This window comes from Argopecten irradians, unplaced genomic scaffold (genome assembly GCF_041381155.1).
Source record: "Argopecten irradians isolate NY unplaced genomic scaffold, Ai_NY scaffold_0210, whole genome shotgun sequence".
NCBI lineage: Eukaryota > Metazoa > Mollusca > Bivalvia > Pectinida > Pectinidae > Argopecten > Argopecten irradians.
The window spans coordinates 37,907-61,498 of record NW_027187677.1 but is presented as its reverse complement, the minus strand read 5'-3'; the positions used below and the strand labels follow the sequence as shown (position 1 = coordinate 61,498).

The following is a 23,592-nucleotide window of genomic DNA, read 5'->3' as shown; positions in this document are numbered from 1 at the left end:
CTGATGATAAGCCGTGGATGACTGGTGAAATTAGACATAAATTGAGACAAAAAAACAGATTACATCGTCTTGCTAAACAAAAAAATAGGGTTCAGGACTGGGCAAAATTTAGGAACTTTCGGAATGAAGTAATTGATTTGATTAGGAAAACAAAGGAAAGTTATATGAAAAAATTACAGAGCTCTCTTGCTGATAAGTCTACTAATCCTAAAAAGTGGTGGCAAATTGCTAAAGCTATGGGAAAAATCAATATTAATAATAGCCAATCTTCTCCATTAATAAACAACAATGAAATTCTTATTCATCCACTTGATAAAGCTGAGGCATTGAATAATCACTTTACTAGTATTGCTTCTGACATCAGAGACTCTGATCTACCTGAATTACCTCCCCTGCCTCATGTTGAACTCTCAGAAATAAATATAAATGAACAAGATATTATTGACCAACTTCACATTCTAAATAAAAATAAACCAGCTGGTCCAGATGGTATTTTACCAGTTATTATTAAAAATATCTCGCCATCTTTAGTATATCCACTTAAATTATTATTTAATAAAACATTAACTATTGGAGAAATACCAGATATTTTAAAAGTTGCTAATGTTACTGCAATTTATAAAGGAAAAGGCGAAACCAGTGACCTTAATAATTATCGGCCCATAGCGGTCACTTCTGTCTTTATTAAAATTTTAGAAAAAATTATTTTTAAATACACGTTTAATTATATTTCAAGTAATAATATGTTAAGTGAACATCAGTCAGGTTTTCGACCCACTGACTCTACAGTTAATCAGTTAACTGATATATATAATACTATAAGTAGTATGTTAGATCAAGGTAAAGATTTGCGCTTTGTTTTCTGTGATATAAGTAAAGCTTTTGATCGCGTATGGCATTTAGGTCTTTTACATAAATTAAAATCTTATGGTATTAAAGGTAAATTATATAATTGGTTCAATGCTTACCTATCTGACAGAAAACAAAGGGTAATATTTGAAGGGTATCAATCCAACACTAAACCTATTTCGGCAGGAGTCCCTCAAGGATCTGTCCTTGGTCCATTTTTGTTTTTACTCTTTATTAATGATATTACTAATGATATTAACAGTAATATCAAATTATTTGCAGATGACACTTCTCTTTATGTAATAATACAAAATAATAATGATCTGGAAACACCATCTTCACTGCTTAATAATGACTTAGCCTCTATCTCAGAATGGGCACTTAAATGGCAAATTCTCTTCAACCCTAATAAAACAATAGCTATGAACCTCAGTCGAAGACAAAACATTGATTATCCACATCTTTTATTTAATGATAATATAATAGCACAAAATGAATTCCATAACCACCTAGGGCTTACCTTCAATAGTAAAGGAACATGGTCAGACCATATTTCTAATATATATCAAAAAGCTAACGCTAGATTAAGTTTACTTCGTGTATTGAAAAATTTAGTTGATAGAAACACTTTGAAAACTTTATATACTTCCTACATAAGACCAATATTAGAATATGCTGATGTAGTCTGGGACAATTGTACACAAGCTGAAGCTGATCTTCTTGAATCCATTCAACTGGAAGCTATGAGATTAATAACAGGACTTAGAAGAGGTACATCTCACTATATTTTATATAACGAAACACAACTAGAACCATTAAGTAAAAGAAGACAGGATCACAAACTTATACTAATGTTTAAAATTATTAATAATTATACTCCAATGTATCTTTATAATATTATACAACCATATTTAAATCTAAACAATGTATACAATTTTAGAAATAACAGAGTATTTAATATTCCACAGTCAAGAACTAATAGCTATAAGAAAAGTTTTTTTCCGTCAACCATGGATATGTGGAACTCACTTGACAGTTCCATTAGAGACTCTGTTTCAATTTCTTCTTTTAAATGTAAATTGAAAATTGCTCACGATATGATAGTTTCAGAAGTCTTCATGGATTCCTCTCCAAGACAACTTAACATAATCCTTTGCCAACTTAGAAATTTTAAAAGTGACCTTAATTTTGATAAACATTCTGATCACCTGATTGATAACTCATCCTGTGTATGTGGTGCTCCCAGTGAAGATTTAGTTCATTTTTTCTTTCAATGTCCATTGTATAATGATTTAAGGCACCACATTTTATCCATCTACAATTTATTAGGTTATGTAAATCTACAATGCCTACTGTGTGGCATCCGTAATGTACATGTACCTGATCAAATAAATACACTTATTCTTTCTCATGTAAATCTATATATTAAATCCTCAAAACGTTTTTCTATGTACAAATAATTTGAAGTATATGCAATACTAAGTAGTAGTAATTCAGTTACTTACATTTACTTGCTATGATATTATAGCAATTAAGTCATTATTATACTATAATAAATTTATATAACATTCTAGTATGAATGGAAAGGAATGAATGAGCGTGAAAGAGTAGTTCTATATAAAAAAAATATTGAAACGTATATTTCTTCATTTAAGGCTTGTTGGAAATGTGTTCTGCATTCACTCTATTAATTACATGTATCAACTTAGTTTGCTTGATTTTTTTAGTAGAAATTATCCTTTTAATCATAATGCATAGTCCATTTAATTACACGATGAATATAAATCCCTTTTTCCTGAGTTCAATACTAAACACGTAATGCCATGTTTTTGTAATAGAGTGAAACATACCATATTTCTTTCAAGCCTAACCGGAAGTAACAGAAGAAGACTAATATAGGCAATATGCCTGTTGTCTTATTCTTTTGACAATATAATGTATATATGTACTCTGTATTTATGTATATTTGTATTGTTAATAAAATATTTCTGAAATGAAAATGAAACTGAATAAAAATAAGTATCATTTGGAATTTAACCAAAAGCAATTTACTGTATAATGTTACACATTTATTTTTATCAATATCCATTCCTTTTCTTGTCTTGGAAGGTATACAAAGCATAAGCAAGAAAATATTTTTAGGTGTGATTTTTTATTTACTAGGTACTGAATTGTTGGTAAATATATGGCCATGTTTGTATTGTGTATCGTTATAAATACATTTTGAATGCCATTTTTTCAAACACTACACTAGATTCTTCAGTTCTAATAAACACTTTACCGTTTCTCCTCGTTAATAGAACGAAGCAATACTTATTCACACATCTACCAGTAAACGGTAATCTACATATGTATGATTTAAAGATAGACATATTTAACACAGAGGCTTACCATTAGAAATAAGTGACTACATGGTCACATTTGACAATAACATACGTAAAGCGTGCGTGCACTCAAACAATTATTCGTTATCTATTTGATTCTATTCATTTACAATCATTGTCGCAAACGCTGACGTAATTAAGGCCTGACATACCAACGGAGATCTATAGGAATAACAATACCTATACAACCGTAGTAAAATGTTTGGTTTTTGTTACATTCGTTTTACCTTGTCTCGTATGAAGCGGATTGTCGTTAATTATTTTCTATTTCCGTTCACAAATATACAAACAAAACATATGAATACTTTTGATATTGTCGCTAGTGATTTGTTTTTTACAAACCAAAAAAAAAAAGATTTTGGCAACGTGTGAGCATGTTAATACCGACTATAAAGTGTGACAATGTCTTTTCGATAAACAACACCCTCAAACTATCTCAAATACTTTAACAAAACTTTCGATACAAAATAAACTTTTAATATTATTTTAAACGATATATGATGTAATAGGCATGAATGAAGTACTTACTGTTTGATGTTGAGGTTAGTTATGTCTCTGGTTGAAACAGCTCTCGTCTGCTTTACAAGTGTAGTTATGGCGTCATTTACATAGTTGCGCATGTCAAAGGGAGTTAGTTGACGTAATGACTGAAAATAGTTAGATCGTGGTTCATGTAATATTTGGTAATCTGTAAGATCGGTGCATTAATACATGCATAATGATATATTTACAGAGATATTAAAAAAACAAAGCGACAAATGTTTGAACGATGTTCATGACGTGTTCTCCATTTGACCATTTTTAAGAGAACAAAGAAAAAGAAAAACAAAATGAAAATCCAATTATAGTAAGTTTCATATTTCGTTTTATCTGTGCTTACACGTGTTTTTTTACCTGAGCTACCTTTAATTTGTGAAAAGTGGGACAATAGAGATATACATGTATGCATATATACAGTACAGTATTATGAATATATTTCATGCATTTTGACAAACAAATGTTTGCAGGATGCTGTGTAATTTCCCATAGATTAATATATGTTTGTTTCTGTTTCAATATATATTTTATGTTTATCTTTATACATTTTGCAATTGGCATTTCACAAATTAAGTAATACACAGATTCCACTGTAATAGCGAAATATAAAACGGAGATACAGCCGTTTAAACCCAGACATCGTGCTTAGCAAAACGACGGGTTCTTAATAAATAAATGTACACAATAGACGGTTATTTTCACAAATCAAGTATTTTGCGAATTGGACTAAAATACGATAATTGAATTTTAGCGATTTTAAACTTTTGCGATTTGAATATGGTTAGGCCATCAGCATGTCGCCTATCATTTTTTCGGTGTGGTCTATTCTCTGATAACGAGCTAATAAAACATTCCGAGATGTTTCAATTCAAGGCCGGGGGTCATGCTGAGGTGACCCCGGACGGAGAATTGTTATATGTTGTTTTAAAATTATATCGTAAAGGATCGTAGTTTAGCGGAATAACACGCCTAAGTACATGTAAATTGATAATGATTCGAATAATCCGAGTTTTTAAAAAGTACGACACATGTATAAGCTAGACATCGTGATTAGCTAGATGACGGATTCTTCCTCACTATAAATGTACTCTATAGTATGTTATTTTCACTGGCCAAACATTTCGAAATTTGATCTAAATTGAGAAAAAAGAATTTTAGCGGTTTTAAAATTTCATGATTTGTCTATGATGAATTAGAAAGTATCAAATTTTGGTGACTTTAGCAATGGTTCGTTGAACCATGAAAATACAAAGTCGCAAAATCAACAAGCTATGCGGTATCTGTTGTGATATTGCGACGATTTTTCGAAACGAAAGCGCAGACTACTGTAAGGACCTGCTCTGGTGAAAGGAAACATTTTCTGATGACAAACTTTTTTTCTCGTATTGATTTTTGGAAATAGGAGTACATACCATATTTGAAAATAAAATAAACATAATATGGTGGTCTACTTGATTTATAGCTACTGTAAACGAAGTACATGTAGCTATTTGACACAAAGTAGTTTAACGTCCAATTAACAGAGTAATGTAAGGACGTGCCAGGTTTATTAGCGGGGGAAAGCCGGAGTACCCAGAGAAAAAACCACCGTTCAGCGGTCAGTACCTGGCAGCTGCCCAACATGGGATTCGAACTCGCGACCCAGAGGTGGAGGGTTTGTGGTATTATGCGAGACATCTGAACCACTCGGCCAAGGTGACCCCTAAAAATAGCAGTATATGTTACCTCTACCCCCTAAAGGATTAGATATGGTAAGGGTCTTTTATGGCCCCCAAATCCGCTACTTTTCAAAGTCTGTTATTTTGAGATGTTAATCTTGCATTACAAATATTAACTACATACCTAGCATATTTGATAGTGCTATTAGGTAATATAGCAGTTCTAGTTGCCATGGCAACCATTTTTATTATGCATAAATTATGCAAAATGTGAAAATTTCATCAAAATTGGTCTTTTTATGCAGTTTGTCATCTAGTTAACATAGAGCGCATTCTAGAACAATTTTACATTTCTCAAAATGTATTCTTCGTGTCTGCTAATTCCCTTGAAATATAAGTTTGTTCTAGGTTGTGCTCTATTGCTTTTAAAAGAAAAACTATAAAAAAAATATGCCAAAATTGACCAAATTTTCAAATTTGCATAATTTATGTAAAGTTACCATGGTTATATAGCAAAAACAACCTTTCTGTCAACAAAAATACCATTATATTTTTATCAGGGGCGTATTCAATATTTCAAACGCAGCAACTTAATTTCTAAATACTTAATTTGAAATTTGGTAGATTTAGGGGCCAAAAAGAGCCATTTCCATATCTAGTCCTTTTGAAGATGAATAGACCTCATTTCTTGCAATTTGTGACAGATTCAACGATTAACAAAAAAAGGTTGATGTTATAAATAAAAATAGAGGGTCATTGTGCTTCAGTTTGTTTGTTCTGTTACAAAATTTGTCATTTGTCAGCATTTCTTGTTAAAATTCAAATTACTTTAACTACACTAAAAAAAATGAAATTCAATCAGTTATTTCACACTTAAATACTTCATGATTTCATCACAGTCAACCCTAAAAAGATGTATAATAAAAAATAAATTTGCTATTTTAAAGCTAAAACGCTGTCATACATACATTTTTCAAAATTGTCGCCAAATTGGTAATATCTTAAAACGGTGCATAAACTTTTTTGCAAACAATAGAACTATTTGGTTTACATATTTTCCAACTGGCTACAAATAGAGACAATTTTTTTTTGAAAATCACAAAAAAAAACGTTTTGTTAAAACGAGACTTCAGCTAGGCTGAAACCTCACCAGAATATATCCTTAAGTCAAATTTTTTTTTACTTAATTCGGTTTGTTTCGGGTAATTGGGGTCTAATCTGACAATTTTACTCAAATTATATTCAAAATGAAAAATTTACAACATTCAATGATTCCAGTCATTTGCCACCACTTGAACAGTTACCGACTGATGTTCAGTAGGTACCAGATCTAGCGGAAATTAGGATGCTTCTTTCACCCGTCTGGAATCACCCCTGTTTTAACTGCCACTGAAGCAGCCATTGTTCACGAGACTCTTGTCGTTCATGATGGATCTCTAGAGTCTTCGACTCAGATTAATTTATTCTGATCAGCCTCTGTTTAGGTCGATGTCCTCATGTCCACAGACGGTATTGTCTGGATCTGAATTATTTACAAGTCCGAATCGTGTCGGACGGAGATCACAAAGTCCTTCCTGCCCAATCGGACATGTACCACGTGATACCCGATACGTTTGTGCGGGGCTAGTAATTTCAATGGTGATGGAATATATAACTCTGGGTTATTTTCCCGCAGAAATGACTTTTGCGCGGATTATCATTTTCAGCGCAATAGAAATAATTGACTCGCACGTTAATTAGTCCCATTGTAATTTAGGATTTCATTTCTCGCTAGCTAGCTCTTAGCATAAACTACTAAGAGCTAGCTAGCGAGAAATGAAATCCTAAATTACAAAAAAATATATTAGGTACGTAACTGATTGTTGAAATGGAATAATATTCTGTATCTATGTGCATGTATATATTTTATGGGTCAAATAAATAATATCAACGGTTGTATTCCAGGTATCAATGGATCCCTATAAATGAATGTCTGTAGGAAAGAAGAAGTAAATATGGGACAAATGGCTTGAGGTATTGAACATTTCAGACCGTCCCTGATATGTTATTTCATTAGTTCTCTCTTTTTTTCTGGATCGACAATATTTTGTCCACACTGTTGGAATTTTTTTAACATTTTTTTTCTTCAAAAAAATAGAAGATTTTTATTACTTATAAGAGGAAAATGATACATAAGTTGTCCTCACACAGGAGGGGATCCATTCAACTTGCAACTTTCATACTTTCATACTTAAATTAAAATGGCACGTTGTAAATTGCAGGGTTCAAATAGAAGAAAAGTAACTAAAAGCAAGAAACTTCTTAAAACTGCATTTGTAATCCCAGGCCTATTTTTGAATTGAGGCATTTTGAGCTGTAATGTTTCAGATGGTCTGAGATAGAGTTCAGCGTAAACAAATTAATTTATGGACTATTATGGAACTAATTATCATTCAAACAGGTTTTTTATATATATGAAATGTCCTGAATTTAATTGCCTTTTCTTGACTGCTTGCACCCTGTTTTAAGAAGCACATGAATACCAGTATGTTTGTTTGTACAGTACAGTTACGTAGAATATTAATATGACAAATACATGGACACACAATTTTACCTCTCAAGCACCTATTGCTTTCCTCTTGTGTGTATAGGGTGAATATTAGAGGAGAGAGAGAGAGAGAGAGAGAGAGAGAGAGAGAGAGAGAGAGAGAGAGAGAGAGAGAGAGAGAGAGAGAGAGAGAGAGAGAGAGAGTGGGGTGTGGAAGGGAAGCTTGAGGGGTAAATATGGAAAGAGTAGGAAGGATGAAAAAAGGATGGTACTATCAATATTAATTTATACAAATTTAACTTAATGATATATGAATAAAACATTTGCTTATTTATAAAAGATGGATCAGCAACACTGTGGTAGCATTGGAGAGTGGTTTTAGGAGAAACGAATATCTACTATAGTTTAGAAAATTTTCCCCATGTTTCCCAATTTTTTCAAATTTTTCCTTTTCCAAATTACCTTTACCTTTTGAAATATATTTTTGCAAATCGCAAAATTGTTTCAAAACACAAATCAGCCCATTTCTGGTAAGTGGCTTGTGAAAACACCGCATTTTATAGATATATTCTTTTATAATGAGGAGAATTTCAGTTTCAGCTTTACAGTTGTCAAGGTTTTCAGATATCAGACCAAAAATGAAGGACTGCTTATTGAAAGTAAATGGGATAGAAAGAGCGTCTAATAAAATTCTAAGGCTTTTAAATAAATTTTGCACATTCCCACAGTACATGTTGAATAGTTTAATTCTCAGAATTGCACAGAGTACATAAAAGCGATATAACTAAATAAGGTTTGAAGAGAAGAGAGTTAGTAGTTAGGATATGACGATTAATTCTGTATTGAAGCCACTGCAGCTTGGTATTTTTTTTGTAACAATGAAAGGAGCTTTGCATACCATAGCCCATGCTGTGTCATCCAAATCAAAAAGTTCATGCCACTTCTTTTTACCAGTTGGCTCAGTATTGCTTTTAATGAAAAATATCATAAAAGTATTTAGCACCATTTCGATTTCTCAAGAATATGTCAATTTTATCGGTATGTATGGATATGGTACTTTACTTTGATTGATTTCATTGGATGATATGAACTTTTTAACTTCTGACACAATGCTGTGGTAATGAAGGAAATTAGATTTTACTTTATATATACGAATAATTTCCTGGAAATTGTAAAACTTCCAGTATTATGGTCTGCTATTAAGTTGTTTTATAATCAGGATTTTTTTTGTAAAAAAATTCTTTAGAAAGACTGTTTTGTGGCCAATAAGTATATTTTCATTGAATCACAGTGGAGATTTCAACACAGAATTACCAATAAGACTATTTTTTTCAATTAAAGAATTCATATGGAACCAGGCTTTAAAAACATCTTCCAAGAAAGGATTCCCACAATTTTTTAAGACATTTCTTCACATAATCATTGCCGCAATTAACAAGTAAATCAATATTCACATAGTTTTTCAAAATAAGTTGCCATTTAGATGTAATCTGAAGAAGCCTTCGAATCCAAGACAACTTTAATGAGTCTATAATTGCTTTTGAATTGATCATTTTAAGCCATCATTTAAATAGTCTTGGATGACAACTTCTGTTTTAACTTTATCTGTTTTACTGTTCCAAAGGAATTAAAAAATAATAGACTTTATTGTTGAAAGAATTTGTTTATCAGGATTCGGAAATGCAATATTAGAAGAGATTTGACAATATGAACTCTGCCAATAAGAGTTAAACTCCTTCTTTTCCAGGTCTTTATCAATGACTTTAATTTTATTAATTTTTTTTATCAAAATTCACTTTGAGTATTTCATGTTGGAATTACTTCCTTGTAAATATTGTAATATGGAATCATTCATTAAAAATTAAGTAGACAATAATGCTATTCTATCGGAATAAGTTTGTAAGAATGAAATAAAAACTTAATTGTTTTATTTTTTATTGGAGAAAACATCATATTCGTAATTTTACATCACACATAATCTAAAATATACATGATCTGCTTATTAATATATCATTCGTTATATTTGATTTGATATGCTCCGATTTTACACAATTCTCATTAGCTAATACAATCTCACGTGTAGGGCGATATCTAGCATATCGAATTAGTGTTTTCGTATTTAGAAACACCGTGTCGATATTCCTATTGTAAAAAGGAACTGTGGTATCAGTCTTTTACAAAATCTTCTTTGCGGAAGTTACGGAATAATATTATGCAAAGGAAACGGACAATAAATTATCCCATACTTGTCACGATTGTCCCGTTGTTACTGTGGAAAATGTTTCCAGAGCAGGACAAAGAGAGCTCACACGCGTACTAGACAATGGAGTAACGTCATCAATATAAGTGGCGACCACTTTCAAATATATAAACATAAAATATTGAAAAATCCACGACGTTATATAGTATTTCAATTGAAACCGATGAAATTCCAAATCGTACAGCAATATCATTCAGCAGGTACAATATGTACGCTCTACTAATACTGAGCTAATGTCACGTAAGTTACACAATGCAATACATAATTACAAACTACTGTACTCTTAAACTGAATCGTCTCTTTAATATTGATACATTACGACATCCCTTTGATGACGTCGCTTTGAAAATGTTTCAAACTGAATTTTCCAGTATGGAAGAACAAATTTTAAAGATGGGTCTGTGAAGTTGACAAGAATAGGGTTGACTAGCCAAAAATAAAAAATAAAATGACAAACCCATGTAAATATCTATCCGTCCGGAACATACACAATAAATGAAATATTGGCAAGTTTTAAAATATTTTAAATTAAAAAAAACCTAGAATATTACAGTATATTCGAAACTGTTTACAACAAATTTAATTATAACTTGAATAATCAAAAACCGTTATCTCAAATGACTTTTGTTTGAAAAATAAAATTCAAAAGAATACAAAAACGTAATTATTTCTCCTACTCATAATAATAAAAAGATAATTCATTTAGAATTATAAATGAAATATCATTTACAAAAGCAATTTCCTATGTGATCATATATACAGGATACAAAATACGCAAAGAAGGTAGAATAATGAGAATATGTTTATATCTGCTGTTCTAGACTGTGAGAGGACAGCATACATGTATTAGACCCGTCCATATACAGATTCTCAAAACTTTCCTAGACCAATGAGAATTAGTTTTACATTTTAGTATGGCAGAGGATTTAAACAATTGGACAATAAGGCCTAGTTTAACAATGTGAACATTTTTACAAAATATAGATTGGCCCTAAACGTAATACTAGCCAAGTGAGTTCGTGCTGGCCTTGACGTAATTGTTACTAAAGAGCTATCATGTAGCTTTTAATTACCGGTAATAATTGAAATATTAACAAAATAAAAGTATATAAGTCACTAACAGGTGCATAACTATAAACGAAAGCATTTGTTTAATCTCCTTCTGGTGTTATGGGCTATATAAAAACAATTTTATAAAAATATTTACCATTTATAGATAAAGAAATGTTTTTCGGTTTTTGCAGTGTCTAATTTTGTACTAATTCTTCTTGCTTCCTACTTTTTTCCACATACAATAGCAATTTGAATTAGATTAAAATCTGTCCCAGGATTCATCTCTTCCTTGCTTCCCCTAAGTACATGTATCTTACGATGCTGCAATCAGGGTTATGCTCGGAATCCTCTGAACTTTTCGACAACAGAAGAAGCCACTACGTCAACAGTGGCACCAGTAGTAAGGCCAACAGTACCACCAACAGCAGTACCAACAGTAGTGCCAGCAGTTATACCAGCAGCTGTTCCGACAGCACCAGTAATAGTAGTACCAGCAATGGTACCAAAAGCTGCTCCAACAGTCTGGATAACTGGACCAGCAACAGCAAAACCGGCAATACCACCAGTAGCAACAGCAGCAGCAATACCACCAAGAACTGCTGCTCCACCAATTAAGAAATTGACCCTGCCTTCGAACTTTATTTCACTTTTCGCTATCTCTCTAGCTTTTTTTTCTATCTATCAACTTTTTGCGAAGTTGTGAAATGTTCTTTTCTATTTTTTCAAGTTGTGTGCTTTGATCTTCGGTAGGTTTGTGATCTTTGAAACTTGCAATTAGATTTTTTCTCTCTCTCTCTGCCTCGTTGATGTTGTCTTCGGTACATTCATTCAATTTAATTAAACATGCCATCCTTTGTCGGATCTTTTCATTTTCTTCATTAAACAATTTATTCCTGTAAATCCCGCCATCATTCTTTTGAACAAGGTCTTTTACCTTGTCAACTACCTGCTTGGCACTTTGTTCCATTTCATGTGTACCACAGTTTGAAACTGCTAGATATCCGCCTTTACACGAGTTTATAAAACCTTGACATGTATCTGGAAGATGAGATACATACTGATCCAGAGTCTCGTCACAGAGATTTTCTTTGGAGGTAAAAACAACTATGGTATGGTATAGGAATTCCTTACCAAACATCTTCGTTATTTCGTCAAAGGTCTTTTTATCCTTTCCCAAGATGTCTCGGTCTCCTATTCTCATCTGAAAAAGGAAGGCATGGACTCCAGGACATGCAAAATGGGTGCATTCTTTCAGAAAAAATTCAGTAGCCTCAACAGACATTCCTGTATCTAATATACCGGGAGTGTCCACCACCACCAGCCTTGTACCGAATCTGTTTACTTCACCAACGCTGCATTCTTTGGTACACGATTCCCGGCTAGCAGATGACTTAAACTTCTTAGTACCAAGTAATGTATTTCCTGTGGCACTCTTCCCTACCCCCACTTGTACCAAGTAAAACAACTCTTAGCGAAGTATCTGTAAAACAAACACATCGAGTAACATATACCTTTCCCTTTTTCAGTAAACCAATTGTTACAACTGTCAAAGTAGGGAACTTGATTACCGGTATGTTAACTGTAATTGCCAACATAAAACACGATAGTAAATCGTGATGTCTGTTCATATGTTTAAACGTGTAATTTTCTTGCATGCCCGCGAAATATCGTGTAAGATACAGCAAAGCTGGAATATACCACACCATTCCAATATATTCACACACGTAAGGCATTGTATAAGGAGATGCCATTCTTAAATGCCCCTTAGATGGTACACCTAATAAAATAACCAGCCAACCAATATCACGAAGTCACATTTATATGAATATAATTACCTAATGACCCTTCTAAGTTCTTGTCATGGATATCATATGTATAAGTATATTATGATATTGGTTGTAGTAACCTATTGTTAAAGTGTCTATAAGTAATAACCTTGTCTTGTATTATTCTTCTTTCTGTTTTCTTGTCACACTTATTCTTAGAAGTGATTTAGTGAGTCATCATTGCAACACCATTTTATTCAACAAATGCTTTCTTTTAGTTAGTAAATAAACATCGTGATAAGTTCAAGCAGATGCACATATAATCCATATTTGTGACTTATGTTATTAGACAATTCTTTCAGACATGTACTTCATGTTTTGCTGTTGCTATGAGTCTATATATCACTTATACATTAGTGCCGTTTTATATTAAAATCAATTTACCTTGAGTTGAAATCGTCTGAGAGCCTAAACCTGAAGTCGCCATCTGCAACAAAACAAATCCATTTTGTACTTAGTTAAATTAAAAAAATATATGTTTTCACAAATCGAAGGATATTACGATTGAAAGGAGCTATGTAGATGTTATAGCTTTCCGTTTAAACGGCGGTTTATTTTTCAAACAACGATCGAAGTACTGCACTGTGACGGGTTTATTGTGACGTTAAGAATATTAAGAACTTATAGTCTATCTATTAGTTCAATTTATCATATGAAGACATTCTAAAGTGAGTTATTACCCTTGCCCTGTCGCTATCTACAGCTGTGGGAATCTTTATCGTTGTGGTATTCATGAAAATTCATTTTTTGTGTAAGTTACATACAGATAATTTTATTTCAATAGTTTTGCTGGAGAGTTGTAATGTATTACTAGTGTATTTATATTTTAATGAAGAAAATGACTGTATAGTAGTGTAGTTTGTGGCTTACATTTGTACTTTTATGCCCAGGAATTTGTTTGTAAAATCTTATTTGTCTGGCATTATTTACAAATGTAAACTAATGGTTTTGCTGATAATACATTTATTATCATAAAATGTGAAGAAGCTTGTTTATACTGTTCGTTAAAATAATGGTTGTTTTTATACCACCAAAGCTGTGAAGTCTGATCATAAGGATAATGCCTATTCTCTGTAGTTCGTCTTAAAAGTTTGTGTTATTTTTTAGCTATTTTCTTCAGTGGTTACTCTTGTTTCTACAGGTTGATGAGTTGGTTGTGGTATTAAAAGTCTTTCGCTACATGAGAGTACCTACACGTTTCTATTCTGAGTGTTTAGTAAATAGTAGTGGCCAAAAGGAATATTAACAGCTTTTCTTATTATCGAAGCTTTTTTTGTACATGAAATCATTTTTTCATGTTTATTTTATCGCCAAGGCGCAGCTCATAGATACATGAGCGTCATTGTTGAAACAATACGTAGCGTTTCGCACTGTCAATTTTGCAAACCGGTTTTGTCATCAACACAGCTTACAATTTAAAAATTTACATGTACCCAAAAAATTTTTCCCTCAACGTTCAAAACTTACAATTCAGTTATATTTAAAGGTAATCGTTTAAACTGAAGACCCACATCTGGAAATGAATGACACTTAACTTTTATATGAACAGACATGAGTTAAGCTAAAAGATCTTCTCTATTATCTTCTCAATGAGTCCATCGTTATAACAGATTTACAACGGAAGTACATATCTAACACATATTAAATAATTTATTGCTATTGATATAAATGAATGTCTGCATTATATGTTTTTAATTCATTTCAATATAAACGACTCATAGACACATTATATTCTGGTCTTTTATACTTCGCAACATTAGAGTTAAATCTTTCTTTAGTGCAATTCCGGCTTCACATTACAGGGTTTGATAACTTTGCTGGTGGGATATTAATTAATTCGAATAATTGGGCCCACTGAGATACAATTGCCAACGTAAACATACATTCCTTGGGAATACACCCTTTCATAATACATCGTATTTTTCACGGTCTAGTTATGTCGACCTTCATCAAACCACGTGACTTTATTTAGGGCACATTTGAAATAAAATGGCACGGCATAATCCATGTCTCGTTGGCCACAAGGAATAATTAGAAATATTACATTTTGTGACCAAAAAAACAAACACTTTCGTGTTAATAATTGAAGTATGCATGATATTGAATTTTAAATGTTACATAGATGCTGTCATCATAAACTGATGGGAAATAATCGTGTTTTCTGCAGTCTTACTCTCAATACTTTATCATAACTTGAAATATGTTTGTATATGTAAAACTATACGTTTTAATTATTAAAACAAAAACTTTAAGTCAAACTCCATTATACTTGGATAATGCTTGATTTTTAACGAGGTTTTACTCCTTTTCCGTATGCTTCCCAACAATTTTCAGTGGGGACAGTTTTGGTGGACGCAGTGACGCCACGAGGTTGGTATTACAATGGGTAGCACATATATAAATGATTACTCGGAACATCATGAGAGTAGATTGCGAGAGGGATTAAAAAGTATAAAAACACATAGTTACGTGGTAGAAAAAATAAAAAAATATTAGGATTGTGTTGGAGATACAAAAACCTTCCTTAACTTCTCTATTAACTATTCAGTCGTTAGGTCATTATATAGTAGGGGGCCGATTAGTCTTATACATACAGTTCAATTGATTCTGTATGAATTCTGTCCGATTGATTCTATTATACCTAAATAATTAACACTGTCTTACGTCTTTTTGACTTCAATCAATTGCGGATGACTTTACTAGAAGTATTTTCGATAGACTAAGCAAAAGCTATATATACTAAGACCACTTCATCATCAAAAGTCAAAGTATTTTTTTTTTCTTATTATATAATCATATGTTTTTTATTTTACTTAAGTGCGTTTGTTTCGAGAAATCAGGAGTAGGCCCTAATTTCTTGAATCAATCTTAAGTCAAAAACTGACTTAAGTCACATTTGTTCACGTAAGTTACATCAAGAGAATAACACTTAAGTTTTGTCTCAAGTCTTCTCTTCTGTTTCGAGAATGATAATCGGATGTGAAGACTCTTATTATTTTTATTATAATAAATAAATTATGAAACCGATTATAGCACTGATATTTCTGCTAAAATTCTCAAGAAAAACGTTGTCTCACAAATAAGTCAGTTTGTAGTGGAGTTTTATATTTGGAAAAGCATGCTACTAATAGATAAACTCTACATTACATTCTACGTCTGCTTCTATAGATTATGCATCCTCAATGGTTTTATTATTAAGAAGATGACAGTTGCAAAATCAATCCATACAGACATTTAAACAAGAATGAAAAAATGTAGATCAGGAAGAGATAAAAGACAAAAAAAAAAAAAAAAATAGCTGTCCGTAATTTACTTTGCATGAATTAAATAGGAGAGTGTCCTTCTGTTTAGTACGAAGTAGTGAATCGTTAGTTTGTGTGTATTAGATAATATTTTGCAGAAGTCCATAGCGCACGTCATGCATGCATGTACTCATATATTATTTCAGCAGGATTTATCTAACTCGATCTATCCAAATCATTGTATTAAGGTTGAAAAGATATTGTAAGCCGTCCTAGGCTATGACAGTGAGCACTGTCGAGAAAGAATGAATGATCATACCATACCCTGAAAAGATTTAAATAAAGGTTACTTGTAAGAAAAAAAATAATAATTCTGGAGACAGAAGGTATAATTTCAAATACAAAAAAATAATAATCAAAATTTGAGGTCTGATTATTGTCAACATTGTTGAAGATATTATTATCTTCGAATCCCCCTCTCCCAACCCAACCCCTCCCCCAAAAAATGAAAGAAACCAAATAACAGCAAAAACATTTACGCTATGCTAACAGTGTTTATATGATTAAATTTACTTAACAGTTAGTTAGCACAAAACTCATGTCATTAATTGTTTATGACTAAAGGGTTCTGGTTTGACAATAACATACGTAAAGCGTGCATGCACTCAAAGAATGATACAAGCTATCTGTATTCCTCTATTCAAATTTACGATCCTTGTCGAAAATCTGACGTAATTAAGGTACATGTATGGTATACCAACGGGGTTCTATAGAAAAAACAATACCTATAGAACCTTAGGATTTGTTTTTGTACATTATTTTTACCTTGTCTCAAATGTCGGTATTAACCGGATTGCCGTTGAGCAAGTGTGAGCATGTTAATACCGACTATTAAAGTCAGAAAATATAATTTCGATAAACAACGCCCTCAAACTATATCAAATACTTTAACAAAAGTTTCCATACAAATTATTAAACTTTCAATGTCATTTCAATACCGACTATGAAGTTATAGGGTTGTGAACGAGTAGTGGTACTTACTGTAAGACGTCTGTGATTAGAAATGTCTCTTAGATTCATTTCAAGCTATCGTCGGACTTTAACAAGGCGTTGTTTATGGCGGTCATTTAACATAGTCAGATGCGCATTGTTCATATGGACGTTTAATCTGACGTAATGTTACTGAAAAAACACACGACTTTTATTTTGAAATATTACCTGTACCCAAAAACTTTTCCCTCATACCCATTCAAAACTTACATATTTCAGTTATATTTAAAGGTAATCATTAAAGACTGAAGACTCACAATATGGAAATGGAATGACTCTTCAACTTTCATATATGATACAGGACATTGAGTTAAGTCTAAAAGGCTATTCTCATATTATCTTCAATAAGTCCAACGTTATACAAGAATTCCACGGAAGTTGATGTGTCTCCTTCACAAGCAACACAAAAAAATAGTTATTTACAGTTGAAAATATTGTTAATAATTAGGTGAATTAATCATGTCCCGTAACTCTTGCAAATATTGACGAATTTTGATCAGTATCGAACCCATCTGAGATCTTATTGATATAAAGCAACATACCAAATTTTGGTTGAAAAATTGAACGATAAATATTTAAGTTATCGAGCGGAAACCGTGGATTTTTCTGTTTGACGACTTTAAAGTCCCGTAAACTCTTGCAAATATTCGACGAATTTTGACTATTATTAAAAACTTTTGAGATCATATTCATATAAAGCTATATACCAAATTTGGTTGAAATTGGACTATAGATACTTAAGTTATCGCATGGAATTCAATTCCCGGACGCCGACACCGACAGCAACGCCGACACCGACACCGACATAGTGATACGTTAGTGTCGCCCTTGCGTTGCAGGCGACACAAAAATTACACATTTTGATCTCTGCTGGTGAATTATTAATTGATAATTGAGTCCCCTAGAAAATAATGCCATAACAAACATTCCTTGAATACACCACTTTCATAATACAACGTTCAGTCGGTTAAGTCATGTGACTTTCATCACCACGTGACTTTATTTAGGACACATTTGAAATAAAATGGCGAGATTATCAACGAATAAAATTTTACAAATTATGCCAAAACAACTTTGCATTTATAATTGAAGCATGCATGAAAAATTAATTAGTAATTGATTAAGTAGTATTTGTAAACTCTACACGGTAATAATTATAAAAACACAAAACATTAAGTCAATTCCATATACATAGAAATTGCTTGATATTTAACGCGGTTTTCCTCCTTTTCCGTAAGTTCCAATCTTAACGTGACAGTTTTGTGGACGGAGTGACGTCACGATGTTGTATTACATGGGTAGCCATATATAAAAGAATCTCGGACGACATGAGTGTATTGCGAGAGATTAAGAAGTATTACACCCATAGATACGTGATCACCTCCCATAACTTCTCACCTATTACACTCGTTAGGTCTTTATGTAGTAGGGCCGATTAGTCTTATACATACAACTGTCTGAATTCTGTCCGATTAAGTCTATCAGACCCCAGATAAACAACAGTTATCTTACGTCTTTGACTGAAGTCAATCACAGATGACTTCACTAAAAGTATTTTTGATAGACTAAGCAAAAAACTATAAAATCTAAGATCAGTTCATGATTAAAAGTCAATATTTCTGTTGTACAACATGTCAAAAATGTTGATTTAAAGGTACTAAATCATTAGATTTACATAGATTTCTTAGGTTTTTTGACTTCCTACAAACGTTCTTATACCTGAAATTAGAAAGTTTTCAAAATTACAACACTTTATTTGAAATATTGGCAATATTTTATCAACGTTAAAATATTGCCAAACACAACAAGTAACTGTACCTGTCGACATTGGCTGTTTATAACGGAAAGAAACGAGTGCACTTTTGTGTTCGAAATCGGGGTCGCGAAAATCTCATCCGGCTAATGGATTTAAATAACACCCACTAAGAGGCCACTTATATTTTATCGGTTATATTGACCTGATTAAGTCTAATAGCCGATACATTTACAGCGTATATCTCAGTGGCGTACGGAAGATGAATACGTAATGGGGAAGGGGGGGGGGGGGGCAAAGGCTCCTCAATATTTGGAGCCCCCCCCTCCGCGCCCCGCATCCACAAGAGGAGATTTATTTTTAATTCAACGAACAACCATATATACTTTATAAACCTTTTTCATATATCGTTAAGTAGTATCCTTGTACACTTATAAATAACGCAAATTGCCATGCGAGCGCCGAAGGCGCGATATTTTGGTGTTTGGGGGTGCCGAGAATATCACACGAGAAAAAAAGATTACGAATTATAGAATGGCTTAGAATGAGTTTCTTACGATTGCATTTTGATGAACTTTGCGAGCGCGAAGACGCTGAGAATTTGGTGTTTGAGGGGTCCAGTGGTCTCCCCCGGGAAAAATAATTACGATTTAGAATTTTACGATGCATTTTGATGAATGTGGGAGCGCTCGAAGGCGCGAGATGTTGGTGTTTGAGGGGGGTCCGAGGGTCTCCCCAGGGTAATGTAATATAGTAAGGCTGATTTTTTTTAAGTAAATCGGATGGAAAAAGGTTATATACAATGTAACTAGTGACATGTAGGGGAATGTTCCATTAGACGGATAGAGGCTATAACTAAAGAAATATAGGGAATTACCATTAGACGGATATATATTATAACTAGGAGGTTATATAAGGAATGTCCATTAGACGGATAAAGACTATATAACTAGAGATATATAGTGGAATGCCCATGATATACAATGTATAAAAATATGTCAAATATTGATATAATGATAAAAGAAATATCACGTACCTACTTAGTCCGCTAAAGAACATGCCCTATGTTTTTAGTCCCCCCCCCCCCCCCCTATTTTTTTCCTTATTATAAACTCTATACATGAGGCCAAAAAATTATAAAAGCCTAATAATATTGGCAGGTTTAGCGGACTAGTACCTAATATCATGACAAACGAAATTGAAGCAAGTATAAAATTATTTAATATATTGAAAACTCTTCTTCATGAACTGCAAAAACCTATACAAGTATAGGTGAATTTACACTAAGAAACTCTTCACAAAACTCTTGCATACGTTTCAACGTTTATTAGAATTAACACAGTAATCAGGAACCTGTAGTCGATAAATTTGTGTTTCAGTCGATAGCATGTTAACGTCCATTAGACAAATGAGATTTCCTTCGATCGGATGTTTTGAATCTTCACGCATCGCGCATGCACATAGGGATTGTTTTACACTCGCCGAAAGATAATAATATGAAAATTGACTAGGTCGTTTCTATTTATTTTCAATGTTTCTCCATTTTGAACAAAATGGTTATACAAACTTTTAAATTTTTGTTATTAACCCAGAGTACACAACTTTTACAATTATTTTCAGTTCTATAATTCTTTTCATCATTTATAACATGTTTTTTTTAACGATTTTAGTGCCTTTAGGTTCGTTTGGACATACATTTGTTTCGAGAAATCGGGAGAAGGACCTAATTTCTTGAATCAAACTTAGTTAAAAATTGACTTAAGTGACAATTTTTTCACATAAGTCTGATCAAGAGAAAAACTTAATTAATTTTTGTTTTATGTCTTCTATTCTGTTTCGAGAAATCAGAAGTGAAAGACTCGTTATATTTTTAAATGCAAAATGAATTTTAATAAAGAAATTATGAAACCGATTATAGCACTGATATTTCTGCTAAAAATCCCAAGAAAAAACGTTGTCTCACAAATAAGTCAGTTTGTAGTGGATTTTTATATGGAAAAGCTTGCTTCTAATAGATAATCTCCATGTTACCCCTACGTCTTCTTCTACTGATTATGTATCCTCAATGTTCTTACAATTAAAACACTCGGGGAGGGGACATTTGCAAAATCAGCCCAGACAGACATTTATGCAAGAATAAAAAAAGAATGTAGATAAGGACGTAAAAAGAGATAAAAACAAAACATAAATGTCCTTGAATACTTTGCATGAATAACATGGGAGTGTATCATTCGGTGTAGTACATTGTATGTGTATAAGATTAGCATTCTTTTGGAGCAATAGTCTATAGCGCCACGTCATCATGCCATAAACCCATATAATATTTCTGCAGGATGCAAATCTATCTCGGGACTATTTCAAGCAATTGGCATTTAACGCTGAATAGATTTTGGAAGCCGTACTAGGCCTGACATTGGACACTGTCGAGATTAGAACGAAGAATCACACTATACACTTCCTCTATTTCGTACACGGCATCTTCCGATAGTGTTGCAATCCCGATGTGATTCCACATAGGGCAATTTCAGGCTGGTAAAACTAAATTTTTTCTGATTATAATCCGTATTATTAAATGCATTGTAACAATTTATATTCAATTCAAAAGCCTGTCTTATTTAATGTGTCCTGAATAATCAGTGGTTTAAATCTAAGGCAAACACAACAACAGCATAATGTAACGTTCAAATAGACCGCCATGGTTGATTTAACTTGATACCGTGACGAAATGAAACGCTCAATCAACAGGTAAAAAGTTTCAAAGTTAAAAAAGTCTATAAATTATAGAATAATAAACATTGTGAAACTGAATAAAAATAAGTATCATTTGGAATTTAAAACCAAAAAAGCAATTTACTGTATAATGTTGTCCTTATATCAAAGAGTGGTATCATACACATTTATTTTTATCAATATCCATTCCTTTTCTTGTCTTGGAAGGTATACAAAGCATAAGCAAGGAAATATTTTTAGGTGTGACTTTCTATTTACTAGGTACTGAATTGTTGGTAAATATATGGCCATGTTTGTATTGTGTATCGTTATAAATACATTTTGAATGCCATTTTTTTTTTCAAACACTACACTAGATTCTTCAGTTCTAATAAACACTTTACCGTATCTCCTCGTTAATAGAACGAAGCAATACTTATTCACACATCTACCAGTAAACGGTAATCTACATATGTATGATTTAAAGATTAGACATATTTAACACAGAGGCTTACCATTAAAAATAAAGTGACTACATGGTCTCATTTGACAATAACATACGTAAAGCGTGGCGTGCACTCAAAACAATTATTCGTTATCTATTTGATTCTATTCTTTTACAATCATTGTCGCAAACGCTGACGTAATTAAGGCCTGACATACCAACTGGGGATTTATAGAATTAAACAATACCTATACAACCGTAGTAAAATGTTTGGTATTTGTTACATTCGTTTTACCTTGTCTCGTATAAAGCGGATTGTCGTTATTTATTTTCTATTTTCGTTCACAAATATACAAACAAAACATATGAATATACTTTTAATATTGTCGCTAGTGATTTGTTTTTGACAAACTAAAAAAAAAGATTTTGGCAACGTGTGAGCATGTTAATACCGACTATAAAGTGTGACAATGTCTTTTCGATAAACAACACCACACCCTCAAACTATCTCAAATACTTTTACAAAAGTTTCGATACAAAAATAAACTTTTAATATTATTTTAAACGAATATGATGTAATAGGCATGAATGAAAGTACTTACTGTTAGACGTTGTGGTCAGAAATGTCTCTAGTTGAATCACCTCTTGTCTGCTTTACAGGTGTAGTTTATGGCGTCATTTACATAGTTGTGCATGTCAAAGGGAGTAATTTGACGTAATGACTGATTACAAAGTTGACACATTATCTTTTACTATAGTTTCGTTACAAATTCAAATAAACTTGTAATTTTATTTTTATACGTAGATGTAATATGGCATGAATGTAAGTACATCGTTAGAACGCGTTGGGTCAAAATGTCTCTAGTTGAATCTCTCTCTAGTCTGCTTTACAGGTGTAGTTATGGCGTCATTTTAAGAGTTGAGCTGCATGTCAAAAGGGAGTTTTTTTGACAGTAATGGACTGATAGAATAGTTTAAGATCGTGGTTTCATGTAATATTTGGTAAATCTGTAATGATCGGTGCATTAATTCCATGCATAATGAGATTTTAAAAATAAGAGCACACACAATTTTTGAACGATGGCCATGAGATATGTTGCTCCATTTGACCAATTTTTAAGACAACAAAGAAAAATAAAACAAAATGAAAATCCAATTATTCCAGTAATCTAACTTGAAACATGCTGTATATGATACCTGTGGTAAACCTTAAAAACCTATATAGAGATGATAGAATTAAGTGTCTGACTTAAATATAACGACAATGTATATATATTTTACAAATTCACATTGTAGTTA

At 32.4% G+C, this 23,592-nt stretch overlaps 1 protein-coding gene and 1 long non-coding RNA gene across 2 annotated transcripts; both read right to left on the bottom strand.

Annotated features, from left to right (window-relative positions):
- Positions 1-11,601: 11,601 nt before the first annotated feature.
- Positions 11,602-12,550, bottom strand: LOC138312110 (GTPase IMAP family member 9-like). The gene is made up of 2 exons (XM_069253154.1): positions 12,203-12,550; positions 11,602-11,946 (listed from the first exon to the last, which is right to left on the bottom strand). The coding sequence occupies exons 1-2, from the start codon at positions 12,548-12,550 to the stop codon at positions 11,602-11,604; spliced, it is 693 nt and encodes a 230-aa protein (XP_069109255.1).
- Positions 12,551-12,588: 38 nt separating this feature from the next.
- On the bottom strand, positions 12,589-22,997 carry LOC138312111 (uncharacterized). The gene is made up of 3 exons (XR_011206860.1): positions 22,896-22,997; positions 13,479-13,521; positions 12,589-12,748 (listed from the first exon to the last, which is right to left on the bottom strand). It is a non-coding gene; the product is annotated as an uncharacterized lncRNA (long non-coding RNA).
- Positions 22,998-23,592: the final 595 nt, after the last annotated feature.